The following is a 23,464-nucleotide window of genomic DNA, read 5'->3' on the forward strand; positions in this document are numbered from 1 at the left end:
CATGCTCCAGCTTAGCTTTTCCGTGTGAATATGCATGATAACTTTATGTGCAGTTGTTATACATGTTTGTATGTTCAGCTTTAGATATGCCATGATTGTATGCTTATATGTCATGACATGCTTAGTTTATTCAGTATATCCAGCATAGGTTTTAAACAGCATGATTTAAAATCATATTTGCATCGTTGCATGTTTTTGTGAGGTAGATGGTTTCTTACTAAGCTTTTTAGCTTACAGATGCTACTTTTCTTATACTGCAGATAAAGGTAAAGGAAAAGTGGACCAGTAGTGGAGGCTGGAGGTCAATGCAGATCAAGATGTGTGTGGCAGGAACTGGAATAAAAGATTCTAAGGGATTTTAGCAAGTTTTACTTAAGCATCAGAACTCTACAGTATTTTGTTATTTGCACTCTAGTTGTTAATCACTATGAATTAGTTCGCTATGCACTCTATTATGCTTAGAACCCTTCTCTTATGTTGTGAGGATGTTAGTTTCCATTATTAGAGTGTTTCCTAGCCTTATTAGAACTGTTGTGTGAGGTTTTGGCACGTCAAAGTGCTGAAATTAGAGTCCCCGGACGAAATTAGAACTCTGATCGGTCTCCAGACCGATCAGAGCCTGGGCAGTGCCACTGGATCGGTCATCCGACCGATCCAGATAGATACAGTATGCCACTGTATCCTCATGGATCGGTCAGCCGACCGATCCAGCACGATACAGTAGCGTTCCAGGAGAGCTTCAGGTGTCTGGATCGGTCAGTCGACCGATCTAGATATACCTGGATCGGTCTGACCGACCGATCCAGCCACACCTGGATCGGTCAGCCGACCGATCCAGTTGGGAACAGAACGACCGCAGCTCCGATCGATCCGTGGATCGATCGGCAGGTCTGTGGGTAGTTGGGAAGTTTAGTCCTAGTCCCTAGTTCAGTTGGGATGTCCAATTTCCCTCCTTAGCATGTGTATACCAGCAAAGAACCAGCAAAGAAAGTCTTTTGCCCTTTCTTACCAGTTCTATCCGTCCTTAGTAGAGTAAAATTTTTAGTTAGCCCAGCTTTCCGCACAGTATAGTTTAGCATTATTGTGACGATCGGCCTTACAGCCAGTACCCAGAAGGTGGGTCGTTACAACTATAAATACAACCTTGGTCCAGAAGCTTTTATAACAACAAGTAATTCTTGCATTCAACACTTGTGCACTTCCTTGTTAGTTTAGCTTCTTTCTTTTTATGCTTTCACTGCTGTAAGAGGCTTCTCCGCCTGAAGGAGATCTTTTAGTGTGCGATTCATTCCTTTGATTAACAACCTCCCCGGTTATAACCAAGTCAAGTCTGTGAGCCTCTTCTTTTTTTATTTATTGCTTTCTTTATTTAATTATATGCAAGTGTTTAAGTTATAAGTTTGAGAAGGGTGTTTTGTGTTTGTGTTTTTTAAGGGCTATTCAACCTCCATTCTAGTCGGCCAACACGGTCCAACAAGTGGTATCATAGCCAGGATGCTTCAGGAGGACTAACCGCCTATCGAAGCACCGAATTAATGGCCGGACCAAGCATATATCCGCCGAAGTTCAAAGGGGAATTTACTAGCTGGAAAAAGTGAATGCAGATATTTTTTAAAACAGATTTTGAGTCCACATCATCGCTGCTAACAAGGAGAGAAGGATGTACTTGCGGTGCGAGAGAGATAAGGGCGAGAAAATAGCGAGCCGATGGTCAGATCTTAGGATAGTTAGCGGGCGACTTCTCTAAATACTTTCAATCTTTTCTTTGTCTTCTAATTTTAAGAATGCAGGAGGTGTTTCAGACACTAAATCTAGTTTTTTTATTATTTAAAAAAATATTGTTCTAATATTTTTTTGTCATTTGATTTTACATTTTGATTCTTTAAATTGAGAATTTTTATACAAATGCACAAAATTATCAATGAGTAAATAAATAAGTAATTTTAATTAAAATTTAACGTGACAAAAAGTGTTATAATTTAATACTAGAAAATATAATAGGTAATTAATTATGATAGTAATTTAGGTTATTAGGCTCGACAGAGAATGGTTGGTAGCCCATTTAATTGTTGCGTCATGCTGATGACTCATAGTATGGGCATTTGGTTTAGTGAACCTATCTTAAGATTTTTTTTAAAAAGGAAAATGTTTTTTTTTTAAAAATATTAATTATTTGTTGAAACCATGATTAAATCGAGCCAGAGATAATATTTAAAAATCATAGATTGAATTTTATGTAACGTTTGATATCATAATAAACAACCACAAATCAATTGGTTCAATTTTAAAATGCTTAAATAGCAGGTAGATGCAGCCCTTGAAGAAAACTCTTGATCATCTCCAGAGCTCGAGCGGGCTGATAACTTGGAACTTCATGTTCGGCTCCTCGAACAGTGGTAAATGTCAAATTGTGATCATACACCACAGTATATCCCCCAACCTACATATTCATAATAAAAATCATCAAAATTAATGTCATTTGTTCTACTAATCATCACCATCATTAGAGCAACGAAGGGTATCATAGAGGAAAACTTGCCATCAATGTAAACATTTTCAATAACTTGTAGATTTGAGGATAATTAACTATATATCTTATGAAAAGATTTAAAACGACACAATTGTTTACCTCACTGTTAAGCATCCAAGCTCTCCATGGAGCCTTCACTTTAAGCTTTAGCTTCATGAGAGAGTATCTTGTGGAAGTAACAGGAACTACTCCATCAATGTCACCGCTGCACAAACCCAAGCAACGCTTAGTTAGGGACAAAAATTGATCGAAAACCCCTTCACTCGCAATCTAATGAATGGTATCTTTGTCATATGACATATGTTATGCAGAAATCTTAAAGCTATCATACTTGCAAAGTTGATATATCTATATATGTTATTTTTACTTACACAATGTGTATAAGGACCACAAAATTTATACACCTATCTAATTGAAAGTATTGAAATGGAAAGCTGATTCACACCCTATGATATGATGAAGACATCTAATGATTTTTTTACCTGTATTTTAAAACCCTAATCCCATTAGATAATAATTCGTGAATAATTGGTAACATTGTGGGAGGCTGATCTGACCAACTAGGTATCACTTGGCTGCATGGAGACAAATATAAATAAATGAGTTGAATTTTCATTATTTTATTTAAAAGAAAGATAAAATTATCAAATGGCGTATTCTATGTATGAGATATGTATATACCTACAACCAGACCATGTGTAATTGAGCTTTGTGATATTGGCATGTAGAGCTTTCTGTACCTCAAGATTGTTAAGGTATGCCTCCACGTAATTAGAAGTACAAGGATCAAAATTCTCAATCTGCATTAGAATTTAAGTATAACATTGCAATATGTTAGTTAGTTCTATTCACAATTGATATGATTGAGTGAAAATTCTCAATCTGCATCAGAATTTAAGTATGACATTTCAATCTGGGCAAATTCCAATCCAACAAGACTGCGATGAACTCTGATTCTTGAGTTAATAGGTCAAATCGATTCGATCTAAATTGGCTCTAAAAATACCAGGAAAATGGGGATAATTAAATGTAAAGATGTTCAGAAGAGACAAACCGAGGGCAATTTTGGAGTCGGCGTCACGCCCGACGAGAAGCACAACGGCGCGTATATGTTGTAGACGTCCAACTCCTCCACGGCAAGGTTGGCCTCGTCGATTGCCCTGTCGCACTCTGGAGCCGTCCACGGGGCGTCCGATGAGAAATTGCAGAACTTATGGATAACGCGGATGGTCTCATCGGCGATCAACGCGTGCGTCCAGAAGTAGTCAAACGTCCCCTTGCTATCCATCTCCTTGTTGATCACCGCGTTCCCGATCTAGGTCATTCGAAATCAATTTGAAATCGATCGAGATCCATCTTTCCCAATTCAATTTGCAATAAAAAGGAGAAGGGTTTAATCGGACTGATTGATTTCGGGATTCATTGCTTACCGCGATGCCTTTGAGGTTGATGAGGCGATCTTTGTGGTTGAGTATGGCGTGGGCGAGCTGGGGGACGTAGTGGCCGGCGTAGCTCTCGCCGGTGATGAAGAAGTCCCTCCCCTTATACTCCGGGAACCGCTCGAACCAGTTGACGAGGAAAACCAGCGCGTCGGTCGCCGTCCTACGGTCTCCACTCCTAGCGTAGTCCGACGTGGTGTTGGAGTTGGAGAAGCCGACGCCGGCAGGGCTCTCTAGGAACAAGACATTCGCCACTGCATTTCACAATGCACGTCAGTCGTTCGGGGTAATGCCAAAGCAGAAACCTTTTTTCACTCTACTCCCTAAGCTCTAGGAAATAACATATGTTGATGTATATATATATAGATATATATGTTGATGATGATGACGACAACATATGATCCTAACCTTCGTTCCAAGCGTAGGGATTCCTGTACAGAGTTTTGCCGTCGCTCATGACCCGAAACGGCCCGAGCTCCTCCATGGCGCCGTACCCCAGTGACGAACACCCTGGCCCTACACCCACCCACGCCACAACAATCACCACTCTATCAATCGAAAAGCAACGCCATTTTCTAATATTTTCCGTACCTCCATTGAGCCATAGCACAATAGGATTCGACCCGCTGTTCTTGGCAGCCTCGACAAAGTAGTAAAACAAAGCCCGTCCGTTGACTCTATCAACCGTGACATACCCAGCGTACTGATCGAAATTCACCCCTTCCGGCTGGCCAGGTAGCCGAACAACCTTGTCCCCCTCCTTCAGCCTGCTATTGTCGTAGACCTTCGACTTCAGGCCGGATACCGAAAGAAGACTGCTCGCCCATGAAGAAGAAGAAGAAGATGAAGAAGAAGACCTCCTTGCTCCGTTGTTAAAGTAGAACTTGTTCAGTGCATCTCTCTGCCTCACCGCGCCGGAAGCCACGCAGTGTAAGAAACAGAGGAGGAGGAGGAAGAAGAGACAAATGAAACTTGGCTTCATTGTTTGATTGGCAATGAGGAATGGAATGGAATAGAATCTTATTTATGGGATGAATCATTGGATAATTATGGGATGAATCTTATTTATGGGATTGATTCTTGTTGCTGCCGGCGGAGATTGATGTGTTTGCTTTGTTTGGCAATGGACTCTGTAAAAGGAAAACGAATGATTAATTTTGAATAAACATTTTCAAAATTAAAAGAATTTTTAAAAAGATTCCATTGTTTTTTCAATATTTATACATTGAAATAACGTATGGTAAATAGTAATTAAAAGATCTTAGAGTGGAAACATGCATAATTAATAATGAGTTCCCATGTATATTCATATTTTATTTAAATCTAATTTATTTTTTCCTTAATTTTTATCAACTTTTACTAGTCACTGAATTATTCAATCGTTTATCATAATAATTAAATCTAATTAATTTTAGCTCTTCTTGTGAATCACATATATAATGATCTAATTAGTTTTAGCTTGATTATTAACTAATTAAATTAAGTGAGGTTAAATTAATAATGAATTTTAATTTTATTTAGTTAAGGTTAAATTATTTGATTTTAAATTTGATTTCGAATTAACTAAAATGTTAAGTTAAGTATGGATTAACTGGTTATGGATTAATTAAGATTAGATGTATTAGTTCAAGATTAATTAAGTGTAAGTCAGAATTATTTAAGTTAGAGTAAATTAGTACTTAAGTTTAAGATTTACAATTATTACTCAAATTTTGGTATATTAAGTGTAATTATGAACTGTTTAATTGAATTTGCGGTTAATTTATCAAGTTTGATTTGAATTAATATTCTTAGTTAAATTAAGATTTATTCATTAATTAAGTATGAATTAAATTGTTTAGTTAACTTTCAATTAAATTGAAATTTGAATTAATTGATTTAAATTAATTATGGATTAGGTTAAATTAAACTTATATTAATCAGATTAATTAAGGTTTATTACATTGATTAATACTTAAGTTTTTAGGTTTTAAATAAAATAAAATCTTTTAATTAATTGAATTAATTGTTTAAGTTTTAATTAAATTGATTAAGATTACTTAAGTTTTAATAGTGTTAAATTTATTAAAGTTATAGTTAAGTTAATTTAAGGTTGACAATTAAGGTTTAATTTTGGAGTCATTTAGGTGTGTTTAAGTTAGGATTATGTTAGGTTTAAGTTAAAAATTAAAATTATGAATTTAGTTTTAATTGGATTTAATTAGATAAAATTCAAAATAAGTCAAATTTTGAATTAGTTAATTTAGTTAGTTAGTTTAGGATTAATTAAGTTGATTAAGTTTTTAGGTTATAAAGAAAATTAAATACTTTTAATTAATTGAATTAATTGTTTAAGTTTTAATTAAATTTATTAAGATTATGTTTAAATTTAAATCTTACATCCATCTCATCCGTTTCTAGCTTTTCAAACAAACAACCTTATATATTCTGTGAGATGATTATTAATTTTATTTTTGTACATTTAATTTGAATTTTAAGGATTGATTGACATTTAAGTCAGATTTAAATTTAACAATTTGTCGGTTAAGTGCATATTTCCAAATAAGCTTCTAGGTAGTGGCGATGCACAAGGGCCTTCTTGAGTATCGAAGCAACGACCATTTCCAAAGAAATTATACACTTAACTTTTCTCTTGAGAAACTTTGATATAACTAGTCTAGGATTTGATGAGATAGCTTCGGTTAGTTTCACTTAGTTAAGTAGACCAAGTAGGGTACTTCTTATCCCACTTGACTCTCTAAACCAAGCTTTGCCAACGTATTATCATCTCGCCCCACCCTAATACTATGTTGGGCAAGTATCAATCAAATCTAAGTATTTATCTAACCGTTTTAAATTTAACAAAAAACTAAGCATGCAAAGAAAGTTGTAAATCAAACAAACATGCAAATTTATCTAAACGAAACAATGATTCTATTGGCTTTCCCAGATCATAACCTCGATAAGATCTATGTAGGTAATGTATTTGACCCTTGAGGATCTAATATTGGTTTTGTTTAACTTGATTAATGAAGTTTGATTTATGGTTCATGCTTGGACTTGGTTTCTAGTATTCCGATTCACAATTGATAATTGATAGGTATGATTTAAGTCAAGTTTTAACTTTGTATCCTAGCTTGGATCGATTGTATACAAAGTTTTATTTTCCAAGTATCATATCAAGATTTTTTAAACCCAAATTGAACCGTTCTAATGATTCTTTAAGTTCTTTGATTTGACCTTTCAGAGTGGACTTTTCTTCCTCAAATTGATGGACTTGAGTTGAAGTTCCACTTTGAACTTGGTCAATCAAAGAACTTGGGTTAGTCTCCATTTTAAGGACTTTTACCTCCTTTTGGAGTGACTTGACCCAGACATTGGACTTGACTAGCTTGCGCATCAAGTAGTGAATCATATCATACAATTTTTCGACTAGGGAAGAATGTACCTTGTTGTTTGGTTCGTCTTAAATGGATAAGGATCTGTGGCTTGTTTCGAAGTCAACTTCAAATTCAGATCCAGACTCAGGCTCGAGCTCGGTCTCGACCACTTGTTCTAGCGCTGGTAGTGCCAAAAAGCTTGCTTGAGCTTGTTCTACCACATCTGACTCTTCCAACGACTCGGACCACGTTCCATTTAAGACCTTCCTTCTTCTTTGCTTTATTTGGTTTCCTTTATGTTCATACTATTGGAACCCTAAGGTTGTTTTGATGTGATCAACAAGTTAAGTTAGGTCTTGTGGTGTTTTAACCTTGTGTCTAAGTGTGCAGGAGCTTAGGAGCACAGGGGGTCGAGAAAAAGACGCAACCAGTGAGGACGGCACGGGAGAGAGCCGACGGATTCGATGCGTCCGAGGGATGAGGTGCTACGGAAGAGTACGCGGGCGGACGAGAAGGAGGCCTGTGGCGTTTCCGAGGGACGAGAAGCCGGAGCGAAAGGTTGCTCGAGAAGGCCGGAAGTTGGGTTCGGGTGAGCCCTATTCCGGATGGCCGAGATCACCCAAGCAAGCGGTGCCAGAGCGGAAGACCCGAACCGAGGCAAGCTGAACTAGAGTAGAGGGCCCGGACTGAAAAAGTCAGCATTGTTGGCTTTCTTGGTCCGGGCACTCGGAACCTTTCCGGGCTCCCGGAGCTCGATTTTATCCAGATCGCGGTCAAATGTGATTTATGCGAAAGGGATACAGTTTTATCCCCTTCCCAAGCACTTGGAACCCTCTAGGCGCCCTGACCAAGACTATTGTAATGCCCGAAAATTCTCAAACTTGCATTAGAATTATTTTATGATTTTTCTGGAATTTTTAGATATTTTTCCGGAATTTTCCGAGTAGCGAAAGTAGCAAAAATAATTAAAAAAATAAAATAGCTTAGGCAGAAATCGAACCCGAGACCTATGGTGTAAGGGATAATGCTAGTAACCGGTGAACCCAGCAGGGCCGTGCTGAAAGGAAAGGGAGACGATTTAATTTATATTAGAATTGGGCCGGAATTACCACTTAATATAAATAGAAGGTTTAAGTGGGGTTTGGGTTATTTCTTATTTTTGGGTTCGGCAACTTCTCAACCCTCACCACCGAAACCTCACCGCCGCCTCTCCCTCTCCTCTTTCTCTCGGTGCCCCAGCCCCCAAGGTCCATAGGTTCATCTTCCGGCGACGACTCCAACACGAAAGAGGTTCTTCTCCGCGAGAGGAACGCAAAGACGTGAGCGGATCGTCGAGAAGGTCATCTCCACCGGAATTCGAGCGAATAGAATCGTAAGAAATTACAAACAGGAGGTAAGAAACCCCTCACCTGTAGTATAATAGCTACCGTTTGATTTCCTGTGCATTAGTTTCGTTATATGCGTATGTTTTTGACATATAGGGTGTTTTTAACCTTCCTCGCAGGTTTAGGGATTTAGTGAGTACCTTTAGATGGGCCGGACACGTCATTTCTCCTTCAGTTGGAGGTTTAGATGCTGTTGGGTGCCTAAGGGTAGTCTCCCTAATAGAGAGGGGAGTTAAAGCACACTAGGTGGTCGATTAAATAACTAGCTTAGGAAAAAATGCAACCTAGGTATTTTTATTAGCACAGTTGAATGCATTAGAAGCATCTAAATAAGTAAATCAGTTATCCTAGCTTATATGGGACTACGGTCCAATGGGTGGGCTCCCACAGTCGCCTCTAGGTTCAGATAACCTAGCTCTAGGTTCAGATAACCTAGAAATAGCTATTTAGAACAGTTTAGCTATACTCAGTATTTTACTTTTCAGTTGGCACTGTACTGGATTAGATATCCATTGGGCTGGGCTCCCATAGTCGGTCCCTAGGTTTAGATAACCTAGTAGCTCTACTAAATTCGGGATTTGCAACCCCGGGTCTAGTTAGAGATGCGCGCATAGCAAGTACAGTTGTCAGGCCCAAACAGCAGCATGATTACTATTTTCACTTATTATGATATTAGCTTTCAAACTCTTAATCTAATCCAGTGATTATAGTTTAAGATCAGTTTTACCTTAGTTCAGTTTCAGTCAGTATCATGCTCCAGCTTAGTTTTTCCGTGTGAATATGCATGATAACTTTATGTGCAGTTGTTATACATGTTTATATGTTCAGCTTTAGATATGCCATGATTGTATGCTTATATGCCATGCCATGCTTAGTTTATTCAATATATCCAGCATAGGTTTTAAACAGCATGATTTAAAATCATATTTGCATCGTTGCATGTTTTTGTGAGGTAGATGGTTTCTTACTAAGCTTTTTAGCTTACAGATGCTACTTTTCTTATACTGCAGATAAAGGTAAAGGAAAAGTGGACCAGTAGCGGAGGCTGGAGGTCAATGCAGATCAAGATGTGTGTGGCAGGAACTGGAATAAAAGATTCTAAGGGATTTTACCAAGTTTTACTTAAGCATCAGAACTCTACAGTATTTTGTTATTTGCACTCTAGTTGTTAATCACTATGAATTAGATCGCTATGCACTCTATTATGCTTAGAACCCTTCTCTTATGTTGTGAGGATGTTAGTTTCCATTATTAGAGTGTTTCCTAGCCTTATTAGAACTGTTGTGTGAGGTTTTGGCACGCCAAAGTGCTGAAATCAGAGTCCCCGGATGAAATCAGAACTCTGATCGGTCTCCAGACCGATCAGAGCCTGGGCAGTGCCACTGGATCGGTCAGCCGACCGATCCAGCACGATACAGTAGCGTTCCAGGAGAGCTTCAGGTGCCTGGATCGGTCAGTCGACCGATCTAGACATACCTGGATCGGTCTGACCGACCGATCCAGCCACACCTGGATCGGTCATTCGACCGATCAAGTTGGGAACAGAACGACCACAGCTCCGATCGATCCGTGGATCGATCGGCAGGTCTGTGGGTAGTTGGGAAGTTTAGTCCTAGTCCCTAGTTCAGTTGGGATGTCCAATTTCCCTCCTTAGCATGTGTATACCAGCAAAGAACCAGCAAAGAAGGTCTTTGGCCCTTTCTTACTAGTTGTATCCATCCTTAGTAGAGTAAAATTTTTAGTTAGCCCAGCTTTCCGCACAGTATAGTTTAGCATTATTGTGACGATCGGCCTTACAGCCAGTACCCAGAAGGTGGGTCGTTACAGAGTGGTATCAGAGCAGTGTTCCATACTTCCTACACACACATCAGCATTGTACCTACAGCTTCCAAGTAAGAATACCTCTACTTAATTTATGCTCCTTGTTTTGCTATTACAGTTCATGTTTATACGCCTACTACTTGTTTGTAAGTTATAGTTTTTAAACATGATATCAGTAGTTATATAACTGTGATTACATTAGTTATGTTATGTTCTCTATGTCATTAGAAATGGCACGAGGACGCCCAGCTAGAAGGGCACTAGCTACTGAGCCCCAGCAAGAGGCAGGCAGTTCAGTGCCTCCTCCAAACCTTACAGCATTAGTGGCTTAGTTACAACAGCAGCTAGCTGAACAGCAACAGGAAATAGCCACCTTAAAGGCTAATCAGCAGAATACCCCCACAGTCACCCCGGAACCGAATTTGATGACTCCGGTAGTCTTAGAGGTTCCACCAGCTCAGCCTACAGCACCAGTACCAGCAGCCCCAACAGCTGAGCCAAGAAAGGAAGCCTATCTGATCCAGTGGCAGCGAGTCAAGCCAGAGAACTTCTCAGGCACTAGTGAACCATGGGATGCACAAGCCTGGTTCAAAATACTAGAGAGCACGATGGAGCTTCTGGACTGGCCAGAACATGAGAAGGTGAAGTGTGCCTCCTTTTGCCTGACAGGAGACGCACGCATGTGGTGGGAAAGGATCAGAACGAAGCGCCCAGTGAACCAGATGTTATGGGTTGACTTCGAGAAGGAGTTCTTCGAGGAGTTCTTTCACATATGGGTCACAAACTGCCACTACAACGAGTTCACTGAGTTTCATCAGGGCAACCTTTCAGTTGAGGAAGCCGTGAAGAAATTCAATAGGTTGGCTCGTCTATGCCCAGAGCTAGTCAGCACAGAGAAGGAACGAATCCGGTTGATGCTCAAGATGCTGAGGCCAGAGATAGCAGTGAACGTGGCTGGTGGCATACATAGGCCACAAACCACAGAGGAGTTAGTGAGCAGTGCTTTGACCGCAGAGCATTACCAGAACAACATAAAGCAGCAGAAGCAAGTCTCCTCAGAGTCCAAAGGCCAAGGAAACTCTCACATTCAAAAACAGCAAGGCCACAGCTCTAACTGGAAAGGGAACTCCAACAGCAAGCGCAAATCAGGGAGTGACCCAAAAGGAGGACCATCTAGCAAGCGACCCAGTTATCCAAAGTGTGCTACTTGTGGGAAATTCCACCCTGGGGTTTGCCGCAAGGGCACACGAGGATGCTTTGAATGTGGACAAGAAGGACACATGGCCAAGCAGTGCCCGAACAAGACCGGTCTTCCTCAGCCACAGCAGATTCAGTATGCAGGCCAGCCAGCTCAGTTATATCAGATGCAGGCCGCTCTAGAAGGTCCACTTATCAGCCAGGGCAGATTAGAAGCCCCTCCAGCTACGGCGAATGCGAGGATCTACTCACTCACCAGAGAGGACGTAGCCAATGCCTCGACAGTTGTCACAGGTCAGATTAGCATTTTTCAGTATAGTGCTACTGTTCTATTTGATACTGGGGCAACCCATCCATATATAGCCAGGGTGTTCTCTGAAAAATTAGAAATACCCTCAGAGGTACTCGGTCGGTTTTGGCACTACCTTCGGAGAGATCATGGCATCCACGCCCTGGCTCAGAGCAGTGCCATAAGTAGACAGGGAGCTCTTTTGTGATCCGATCCTGCTGGAAATGACTGACTATGACGTCATCCTTGGAATGGACTTCCGATCGGATACGGTGCTTCCATAGAGTGCCGTAAATGGAAAGTCATATTCCAACCCGAGCAAACAGAGTTCGAGTACATCGGAGAACCAAAGAGAAAAGCCGAAAATTTCTCTCGCAGAAGTTGATGGATTCGGGTTGTACGGTACCTAGCACATGTAGTCAATACCGGCCAGACAAGGACCAACTAGAGAGGGTCCGAGTTGTATGTGACTACCAGCAGTCTTCCCGAGGAGGACCTAGCACCGGTCGGAGATTGAATTTGAGATAGAGCTCTTCCGGCACCAATCCTATTTCCAAAGCGACATATCGCATGGCTCCAGCAGAACTGAAGGAACTTCAGGAGCTACTTGACAAGGGCTTCATCGCCCTAGTCACTCACCATGGGAGCGCCTGTGTTGTTCGTGAAGAAGAAGGATGGAAGCATGCGATTGTGCACGATCACCGAACCAAGTCACAATCAAGAACACCCTTCCCGGAATCGATGACTGTTCGACCAGGTCAAGGGAGCAGCGGTGTTCTCTAAGATAGATCTCAGATCGAGTTATCACCGGTGAAGGTTAAAGAAGGGATATACCCAAGACGGATTCAGAACCGGATACGGGCACTACGAGTTCGTAGTCATGCCCTTTAGCGTGACGATGCTCCAGCTACATTCATGGATCTCATGAAGAGTATTCGGGAGTACCTAGATAAGTTTGTTATTGTGTTCATCGATGACATCCTTATCTACTCGGGAACTCAAGAAGAACACGCAGAGCACCGAAACTAGTGTTGCGGACCCTTCAGCAGCATCTATACGCCAAGTTCACGAAATGTGAATTTTGGCTAGATCAGTGTCCTTCGGTCACATCATCTCCAAGGATGGTATTATGGTAGATCCCAGCAAGATAGAAGCAGTAAGTAACTGGAAGAGACCTAAGAACGCCAATGAAATCAGAAGCTTTCTGGGATTAGCAGGATACTACAGAAAGTTTATAGAGGACTTCTCAAGGATAGCCTCCCCACTAGGAAGAACAGGAAATTTTAGTGGACAGAGGACTGTGAGAACAGCTTCAGCGAGCTAAAAAGGAGATTGACCAGTGCTCCCATTTTGACTCTACCAGACAACACCAGTAGCTTTGACATCTATAGTGATGCCTCTAAGTTGGGACTAGGAGCAGTGCTGATGCAAAACGGCAAGGTGATCGCCTATGCCTCCAGACAACTCAAGGATTATGAGAAGAATTACCCTACTCATGACCTTGAGCTTGCAGCAGAGTGTTTGCCCTCAAAATTTGGAGACATTACTTATATGGAGCTCAGTGCAGAGGGTATACAGATCATCAGAGTCTGAAGTACTTCTTCACTTAGAAGGATCTGAATATGCGACAGCGCAGATGGTTAGAGCTGGTCAAAGACTACGATATAGACATCCTCTACCATCCAGGGAAAGCAAATAAGGTAGCAGATGCACTTAGCAGGAAGTCCAGTGCTACCTTATTATCTCTAGCAGCCATGTCACCAACCCTACAGAAGGAGATCGTAGATTTCGGTCTTGAACTCATCGTTGGACAGCTCTCTACTATGACCTTTGAGTCTACCTTGCTTGGTGATATTCAGAGCAGGACCCTGCAATTCAGAAAATCAAGCAAGGGCTAGCGTAATCGAAAGTAGAGAATTGAGTGTCCGATGGCGGGTGTCAGATTTGGTGACAGAACTGTGTTCCCGATCGGGAGGAGCTACGAAGACAGATGTTAGATGAGGCTCACAAGACTCCCTATGCGATGCATCCAGTTCCACAAAATGTACCAAGACCGAAGAACCGTTTTGGTGGCGGGATGAAGCGAGACATCGCCAGATATGTTAGCATCTGCCTCACATGCCGAGGGTCAAGGCGAACATCGCGACTGGAGGAGTTCTGCACCTATACTGATTCCGAGTGGAAGTGGGAGGATATCTCTATGGATTTCATAGTGGACCGCCCGGAACCACGAATGGTTTTGACGCCATCTGGGTAATAGTCGTCTTGACTAAATCACCCACTTCTTAGCTATCAAGATATCTTACTCCATGGAGAAGCTAGCTCGGTTGTATCTCCAGGAGATCGTCGGACTACATGGAGTCCCACAAACCATCATTTCAGACGAGCAGATTCACATCACACTTCGGGAGTGTGTACGGCACTAAGTTAAAGTTCAAGACAAGATTCCATCCTCGACGGATGGTCGACGGAGAGAGTAAACCAGGTACTCGAAGATATGCTCCGAGCGTGTGCCCTAGACTTCAAGGGAAGTTGGTGCAAATATCTGAGCTTAGCAGAATTTGCATACAACAACAACTATCAGGCCACTATCGGCATGGCACCTTACGAGGCTCTCTATGGGTGGAGGTGTAGATCTCCAATCTGCTGGTATGAGAGTGGTGAACAGAAGGAACTAGAGCTTCAGATAGATCTAGTCGCAGATACCACAGCAGCCATACAGCAGATCCGCCAGAGGATAGAGACAGCTCAGAGCCGCCAGAAGAGCTATGCTGATACGCGGCGCAGACCCTTAGAGTTTTCAGTCGGGGATACAGTGTTCCTCAGAGTAGCTCCCATGAAGGGAGTGATGCGTTTTGGGAAGAAGGGCAAACTTAGTCCCAGATATGTGGGACCATACCTTATCAGCAGAAGAGTGGGCAAGGTAGCATATGAGCTAGAGCTACCCCAGGAAATGTCAGCTGTCCACAACGTATTTCATGTCTCTATGCTGAAGAAGCATACCCCAGATGCCACCCAGGTGATTGAGCCCCAGTCGGTACAGATCCGCGAAGACCTCAGCTATGATAGTCGGCCTATTCAGATAATAGACCGAGCAGTTAAGAAATTGCGGAAAAAGGAAGTACCATTAGTCAAAGTCATTTGGCACAGTCACACAGCAGAAGAGGCAACTTGGGAGACAGAAGCCAGCATGAGACAGAAGTACCCAGAATTGTTCTAAGTTCAAGGATGAACTTTTTATAAGGTATGGGGGATTGTAACGCCCGAAAATTCTCAAACTTGCATTAGAATTATTTTATGATTTTTCTAGAATTTTTAGATATTTTTTCGGAATTTTCCGAGTAGCGGAAGTAGCAAAAATAATTAAAAAAATAAAATAGCTTAGGCGGGAATCGAACCCGAGACCTATGGTGTAAGGGATAATGCTATTAACCGGTGAACCAAGCAGGGCCGTGCTGAAAGGAAAGGGAGACGATTTAATTTATATTAGAGTTGGGCCGGAATTACCACTTAATATAAATAGAAGGTTTAAGTGGGGTTTGGGTTATTTCTTATTTTTGGGTTCGGCAACTTCTCAACCCTCACCACCGAAACCTCACCGCCGCCTCTCCCTCTCCTCTTTCTCTCGGCGCCCCAGCCCCCAAGGTCCATAGGTTCATCTTCCGGCGACGACTCCAACACGAAAGAGGTTCTTCTCCGCGAGAGGAACGCAAAGACGTGAGCGGATCGTCGAGAAGGTCATCTCCACCGGAATTCGAGCGAATAGAATCGTAAGAAATTACGAACAGGAGGTAAGAAACCCCTCACCTGTAGTATAATAGCTACCGTTTGATTTCCTGTGCATTAGTTTAGTTATATGTGTATGTTTTCGACATATAGGGTGTTTTTAACCTTCCTCGCAGGTTTAGGGATTTAGTGAGTACCTTTAGATGGGCCGGACACGTCATTTCTCCTTCAGTTGGAGGTTTAGATGCTGTTGGGTGCCTAAGGGTAGTCTCCCTAATAGAGAGGGGAGTTAAAGCACACTAGGTGGTCGATTAAATAACTAGCTTAGGAAAAAATGCAACCTAGGTATTTTTATTAGCACAGTTGAATGCATTAGAAGCATCTAAATCAGTAAATCAGTTATCCTAGCTTATATGGGACTACGGTCCAATGGGTGGTCTCCCACAGTCGCCTCTAGGTTCAGATAACCTAGCTCTAGGTTCAGATAACCTAGAAATAGCTATTTAGAACAGTTTAGCTATACTCAGTATTTTACTTTTCAGTTGGCACTGTACTGGATTAGATATCCATTGGGCTGGGCTCCCATAGTCGGTCACTAGGTTTAGATAACCTAGTAGCTCTACTAAATTTGGGATTTGCAACCCCGGGTCTAGTTAGAGATGCACGCATAGCAAGTACAGTTGTCGGGCCCAAACAGCAGCATGATTACTATTTTCACTTATTATGATATTAGCTTTCAAACTCTTAATCTAATCCAGTGATTATAGTTTAAGATCAGTTTTGGCTTAGTTCAGTTTCAGTCAGTATCATGCTCCAGCTTAGCTTTTCCGTGTGAATATGCATGATAACTTTATGTGCAGTTGTTATACATGTTTGTATGTTCAGCTTTAGATATGCCATGATTGTATGCTTATATGCCATGCCATGCTTAGTTTATTCAGTATATCCAGCATAGGTTTTAAACAGCATGATTTAAAATCATATTTGCATCGTTGCATGTTTTTGTGAGGTAGATGGTTTCTTACTAAGCTTTTTAACTTACAGATGCTACTTTTCTTATACTGCAGATAAAGGTAAAGGAAAAGTGGACCAGTAGCGGAGGCTGGAGGTCAATGCAGATCAAGATGTGTGTGGCAGGAACTGGAATAAAAGATTCTAAGGGATTTTAGCAAGTTTTACTTAAGCATCAGAACTCTACAGTATTTTGTTATTTGCACTCTAGTTGTTAATCACTATGAATTAGTTCGCTATGCACTCTATTATGCTTAGAACCCTTCTCTTATGTTGTGAGGATGTTAGTTTCCATTATTAGAGTGTTTCCTAGCCTTATTAGAATTGTTGTGTGAGGTTTTGGCACGCCAAAGTGCTGAAATCAGAGTCCCCGGACGAAATCAGAACTCTGATCGGTCTCCAGACCGATCAGAGCCTGGGCAGTGCCACTGGATCGGTCAGCCGACCGATCCAGATAGATACAGTATGCTACTGTATCCTCCTGGATCGGTCAGCCGACCGATCCAACACGATACAGTAGCGTTCCAGGAGAGCTTCATGTGCCTGGATCGGTCAGTCGACCGATCCAGACATACCTGGATCGGTCTGATCGACCGATCCAGCCACACCTGGATCGGTCAGCCGACCGATCCAGTTGGGAACAGAACGATCGCAGCTCCGATCGATCCGTGGATCGATCGGCAGGTCTGTGGGTAGTTGGGAAGTTTAGTCCTAGTCCCTAGTTCAGTTGGGATGTCCAATTTCCCTCCTTAGCATGTGTATACCAGCAAAGAAAGTCTTTTGCCCTTTCTTACCAGTTCTATCTGTCCTTAGTAGAGTAAAATTTTTAGTTAGCCCAGCTTTCCGCACAGTATAGTTTAGCATTATTGTGACGATCGGCCTTACAGCCAGTACCCAGAAGGTGGGTCGTTACAACTATAAATACAACCTTGGTCCAGAAGCTTTTATAACAACAAGTAATTCTTGCATTCAACACTTGTGCACTTCCTTGTTAGTTTAGCTTCTTTCTTTTTATGCTTTCACTGCTGTAAGAGGCTTCTCCGCCTGAAGGAGATCTTTTCGTGTGCGATTCATTCCTTTGATTAACAACCTCCCCGGTTATAACCAAGTCAAGTCTGTGAGCCTCTTCTTTTTTTATTTATTGCTTTCTTTATTTAATTATATGCAAGTGTTTAAGTTATAAGTTTGAGAAGGGTGTTTTGTGTTTGTGTTTTTTAAGGGCTATTCAACCCCCATTCTAGTCGGCCAACACGGTCCAACAAGTGGTATCATAGCCAGGATGCTTCAGGAGGACTAACCGCCTATCGAAGCACCGAATCAATGGCCGGACCAAGCATATATCCGCCGAAGTTCAAAGGGGAATTTACTAGCTGGAAAAAGTGAATACAGATATTTTTTAAAACAGACTTTGAGTCCACATCATCGCTGCTAACAAGGAGAGAAGGATGTACTTGCGGTGCGAGAGAGATAAGGGCGAGAAAATAGCGAGCCGATGGTCAGATCTTAGGATAGTTAGCGGGCGACTTCTCTAAATACTTTCAATCTTTCTTTGTCTTCTAATTTTAAGAATGCAGGAGGTGTTTCAGACACTAAATCTAGTTTTTTTATTATTTAAAAAATATTGTTCTAATATTTTTTTGTCATTTGATTTTACATTTTGATTCTTTAAATTGAGAATTTTTATACAAATGCACAAAATTATCAATGAGTAAATAAATAAGTAATTTTAATTAAAATTTAACGTGACAAAAAGTGTTATAATTTAATACTAGAAAATATAATAGGTAATTAATTATGATAGTAATTTAGGTTATTAGGCTCGACAGAGAATGGTTGGTAGCCCATTTAATTGTTGCGTCATGCTGATGACTCATAGTATGGGCATTTGGTTTAGTGAACCTATCTTAAGATTTTTTTTAAAAAGAAAAATGTTTTTTTTTTAAATATTAATTATTTGTTGAAACCATGATTAAATCGAGCCAGAGATAATATTTAAAAATCATAGATTGAATTTTATGTAACGTTTGATATCATAATAAACAACCACAAATCAATTGGTTCAATTTTAAAATGCTTAAATAGTAGGTAGATGCAGCCCTTGAAGAAAACTCTTGATCATCTCCAGAGCTCGAGCTGGCTGATAACTTGGAACTTCATGTCCGGCTCCTCGAACAGTGGTAAATGTCAAATTGTGATCATACACCACAGTATATCCCCCAACCTACATATTCATAATAAAAATCATCAAAATTAATGTCATTTGTTCTACTAATCATCACCATCATTAGAGCAACGAAGGGTATCATAGAGGAAAACTTGCCATCAATGTAAACATTTTCAATAACTTGTAGATTTGAGGATAATTAACTATATATCTTATGAAAAGATTTAAAACGACACAATTGTTTACCTCACTGTTAAGCATCCAAGCTCTCCATGGAGCCTTCACTTTAAGCTTTAGCTTCTTGAGAGAGTATCTTGTGGAAGCAACAGGAACTACTCCATCAAAGTCACCGCTGCACAAACCCAAGCAACGCTTAGTTAGGGACAAATTGATCGAAAACCCCTTCACTCGCAATCTAATGAATGGTATCTTTGTCATATGACATATGTTATGCAGAAATCTTAAAGCTATCATACTTGCAAAGTTGATATATCTATATATGTTATTTTTACTTACACAATGTGTATAAGGACCACAAAATTTATACACCTATCTAATTGAAAGTATTGAAATGGAAAGCTGATTCACACCCTATGATATGATGAAGACATCTAATGATTTTTTTACCTGTATTTTAAAACCCTAATCCCATTAGATAATAATTCGTGAATAATTGGTAACATTGTGGGAGGCTGATCTGACCAACTAGGTATCACTTGGCTGCATGGAGACAAATATAAATAAATGAGTTGAATTTTCATTATTTTATTTAAAAGAAAAATAAAATTATCAAATGGCGTATTCTATGTATGAGATATGTATATTCCTACAACCAGACCATGTGTAATTGAGCTTTGTGATATTGGCATGTAGAGCTTTCTGTACCTCAAGATTGTTAAGGTATGCCTCCACGTAATTAGAAGTACAAGGATCAAAATTCTCAATCTGCATTAGAATTTAAGTATAACATTGCAATATGTTAGTTAGTTCTATTCACAATTGATATGATTGAGTGAAAATTCTCAATCTGCATCAGAATTTAAGTATGACATTTCAATCTGGGCAAATTCCAATCCAACAAGACTGCGATGAACTCTGATTCTTGAGTTAATAGGTCAAATCGATTCGATCTAAATTGGCTCTAAAAATACCAGGAAAATGGGGATAATTAAATGTAAAGATGTTCAGAAGAGACAAACCGAGGGCAATTTTGGAGTCGGCGTCACGCCCGACGAGAAGCACAACGGCGCGTATATGTTGTAGACGTCCAACTCCTCCACGGCAAGGTTGGCCTCGTCGATTGCCCTGTCGCACTCTGGAGCCGTCCACGGGGCGTCCGATGAGAAATTGCAGAACTTATGGATAGCGCGGATGGTCTCATCGGCGATCAACGCGTGCGTCCAGAAGTAGTCAAACGTCCCCTTGCTATCCGTCTCCTTGTTGATCACCGCGTTCCCGATCTAGGTCATTCGAAATCAATTTGAAATCAATCGAGATCCATCTTTCCCAATTCAATTTGCAATAAAAAGGAGAAGGGGTTAATCGGACTGATTGATTTCGGAATTCATTGCTTACCGCGATGCCTTTGAGGTTGATGAGGCGATCTTTGTGGTTGAGTATGGCGTGGGCGAGCTGGGGGACGTAGTGGCCGGCGTAGCTCTCGCCGGTGATGAAGAAGTCCCTCCCCTTATACTCCGGGAACCGCTCGAACCAGTTGACGAGGAAAACCAGCGCGTCGGTCGCCGTCCTACTGTCTCCACTCCTAGCGTAGTCCGACGTGGTGTTGGAGTAGGAGAAGCCGACGTCGGCAGGGCTCTCTAGGAACAAGACATTCGCCACTGCATTTCACAATGCACGTCAGTCGTTCGGGGTAATGCCAAAGCAGAAACCTTTTTTCACTCTACTCCCTAAGCTCTAGGAAATAACATATGTTGATGTACATATATATAGATATATATGTTGATGATGATGACGACGACATATGATCCTAACCTTCGTTCCAAGCGTAGGGATTCCTGTACAGAGTTTTGCCGTCGCTCATGACCCGAAACGGCCCGAGCTCCTCCATGGCGCCGTACCCCAGTGACGAACACCCTGGCCCTGCACCCACCCACGCCACAACAATCACCACTCTATCGATCGAAAAGCAACGTGATTTTCTAATATTTTCCGCACCTCCATTGAGCCAGAGCACAATAGGATTCGACCAGCTGTTCTTGGCAGCCTCGACAAAGTAGTAAAACAAAGCCCGTCCGTTGGCTCTGTCGACTGTGACATACCCAGCGTACTGATCGAAATTCACCCCTTCCGGCTGGCCAGGTAGCCGAACAACCTTGTCCCCCTCCTTCAGCCTGCTATTGTCGTAGACCTTCGACTTCAGGCCGGATACCGAAAGAAGACTGCTCGCCCATGAAGAAGAAGAAGAAGATGAAGAAGAAGACCTCCTTGCTCCGTTGTTAAAGTAGAACTTGTTCAGTGCATCTCTCTGCCTCACCACGCCGGAAGCCACGTAGTGTACGAAACAGAGGAGGAGGAGGAAGAAGAGACAAATGAAACTTGGCTTCATTGTTTGATTGGCATTGAGGAATGGAATGGAATAGAATCTTATTTATGGGATGAATCATTGGATAATTATGGGATGAATCTTATTTATGGGATTGATTCTTGTTGCTACCGGCGGAGATTGATGTGTTTGCTTTGTTTGGCAATGGACTCTGTAAAAGGAAAACGAATGATTAATTTTGAATAAACATTTTCAAAATTAAAAGAATTTTTAAAAAGATTCCATTGTTTTTTCAATATTTATACATTGAAATAACGTATGGTAAATAGTAATTAAAAGATCTTAGAGTGGAAACATGCATAATTAATAATGAGTTCCCATGTATATTCATATTTTATTTAAATCTAATTTATTTTTTCCTTAATTTTTATCAACTTTTACTACTCACTGAATTATTCAATCATTTATCATAATAATTAAATCTAATTAATTTTAGCTCTTCCTGTGAATCACATATATAATGATCTAATTAGTTTTAGCTTGATTATTAACTAATTAAATTAAGTGAGGTTAAATTAATAATGAATTTTAATTTTATTTAGTTAAGGTTAAATTATTTGATTTTAAATTTGATTTCGAATTAACTAAAATGTTAAGTTAAGTATGGATTAACTGGTTATGGATTAATTAAGATTAGATGTATTAGTTCAAGATTAATTGTGTAAGTCAGAATTATTTAAGTTAGATTAAATTAGTACTTAAGTTTAAGATTTACAATTATTACTCAAATTTTGGTATATTAAGTGTAATTATGAACTGTTTAATTGAATTTGCGGTTAATTTATCAAGTTTGATTTGAATTAATATTCTTAGTTAAATTAAGATTTATTCATTAATTAAGTATGAATTAAATTGTTTAGTTAACTTTCAATTAAATTGAAATTTGAATTAATTGATTTAAATTAATTATGGATTAGGTTAAATTAAACTTATATTAATCAGATTAATTAAGGTTTATTACATTGATTAATAATTAAGTTTTTAGGTTTTAAAGAAAATAAAAATCTTTTAATTAATTGAATTAATTGTTTAAGTTTTAATTAAATTGATTAAGATTACTTAAGTTTTTATAGTGTTAAATTTATTAAAGTTATAGTTAAGTTAATTTAAGGTTGACAATTAAGGTTTAATTTTGGAGTCATTTAGGTGTGTTTAAGTTAGGATTATGTTAGGTTTAAGTTAAAAATTAAAATTATGAATTTAGTTTTAATTGGATTTAATTAGATAAAATTCAAATTAAGTCAAATTTTGAATTAGTTAATTTAGTTAGTTAGTTTAGGATTAATTAAGTTGATTATGTTTTTAGGTTATAAAGAAAATTAAATAATTTTAATTAATTGAATTAATTGTTTAAGTTTTAATTAAATTTATTAAGATTATATTTAAATTTAAATCTTACATCCATCTCATCCGTTTCTAGCTTTTCAAACAAACAACCATATATATTCTGTGAGATGATTATTAATTTTATTTTTGTACATTTAATTTGAATTTTAAGGATTGATTGACATTTAAGTCAGATTTAAATTTAACAATTTGTCAGTTAAGTGCATATTTCCAAATAAGCTTCTAGGTTGTGGCGATGCACAAGGGCCTTCTTGAGTATCGAAGCAACGACCACTTCTAAATAAAGTCTTTTAAAGAAATTATACACTTAACTTTTCTCTTGAGAAACTTTGATATAACTAGTCTAGGATTTGATGAGGTAGCTTCGGTTAGTTTCACTTAGTTAAGTAGACCAAGTAGGGTACTTCTTATCCCACTTGACTCTCTAAACCAAGCTTTGCCAACGTATTATCATCTCGCCCCACCCTAATACTAAGTTGGGCAAGTATCAATCAAATCTAAGTATTTATCTAACCGTTTTAAATTTAACAAAAAAATAAGCATGCAAAGAAAGTTGTAAATCAAACAAACATGCAAATTTATCTAAACGAAACAATGTTTCTATTGGCTTTCCCAGATCATAACCTCGATAAG

The 23,464-nt window shown here is 39.7% G+C and overlaps 2 protein-coding genes across 2 annotated transcripts; both read right to left on the reverse strand.

Moving 5' to 3' along the window:
• Positions 1–2,293: 2,293 nt before the first annotated feature.
• Positions 2,294–4,951, reverse strand: LOC122014070 (serine carboxypeptidase II-3-like). The gene is made up of 8 exons (XM_042570258.1): positions 4,561–4,951; positions 4,378–4,485; positions 3,961–4,223; positions 3,585–3,845; positions 3,212–3,330; positions 3,013–3,105; positions 2,630–2,735; positions 2,294–2,440 (listed from the first exon to the last, which is right to left on the reverse strand). The coding sequence occupies exons 1-8, from the start codon at positions 4,949–4,951 to the stop codon at positions 2,294–2,296; spliced, it is 1,488 nt and encodes a 495-aa protein (XP_042426192.1).
• A 13,880-nt stretch (positions 4,952–18,831) lies between these two features.
• Positions 18,832–21,487, reverse strand: LOC122014071 (serine carboxypeptidase II-3-like). The gene is made up of 8 exons (XM_042570260.1): positions 21,097–21,487; positions 20,914–21,021; positions 20,497–20,759; positions 20,121–20,381; positions 19,754–19,866; positions 19,549–19,647; positions 19,168–19,273; positions 18,832–18,978 (listed from the first exon to the last, which is right to left on the reverse strand). Exons 1-8 carry the CDS (start codon positions 21,485–21,487, stop codon positions 18,832–18,834), a joined length of 1,488 nt encoding a protein of 495 aa, XP_042426194.1.
• Positions 21,488–23,464: the final 1,977 nt, after the last annotated feature.

Source organism: Zingiber officinale, chromosome 8B (assembly GCF_018446385.1).
Source record: "Zingiber officinale cultivar Zhangliang chromosome 8B, Zo_v1.1, whole genome shotgun sequence".
Classification (NCBI taxonomy): Eukaryota; Viridiplantae; Streptophyta; class Magnoliopsida; order Zingiberales; family Zingiberaceae; genus Zingiber; species Zingiber officinale.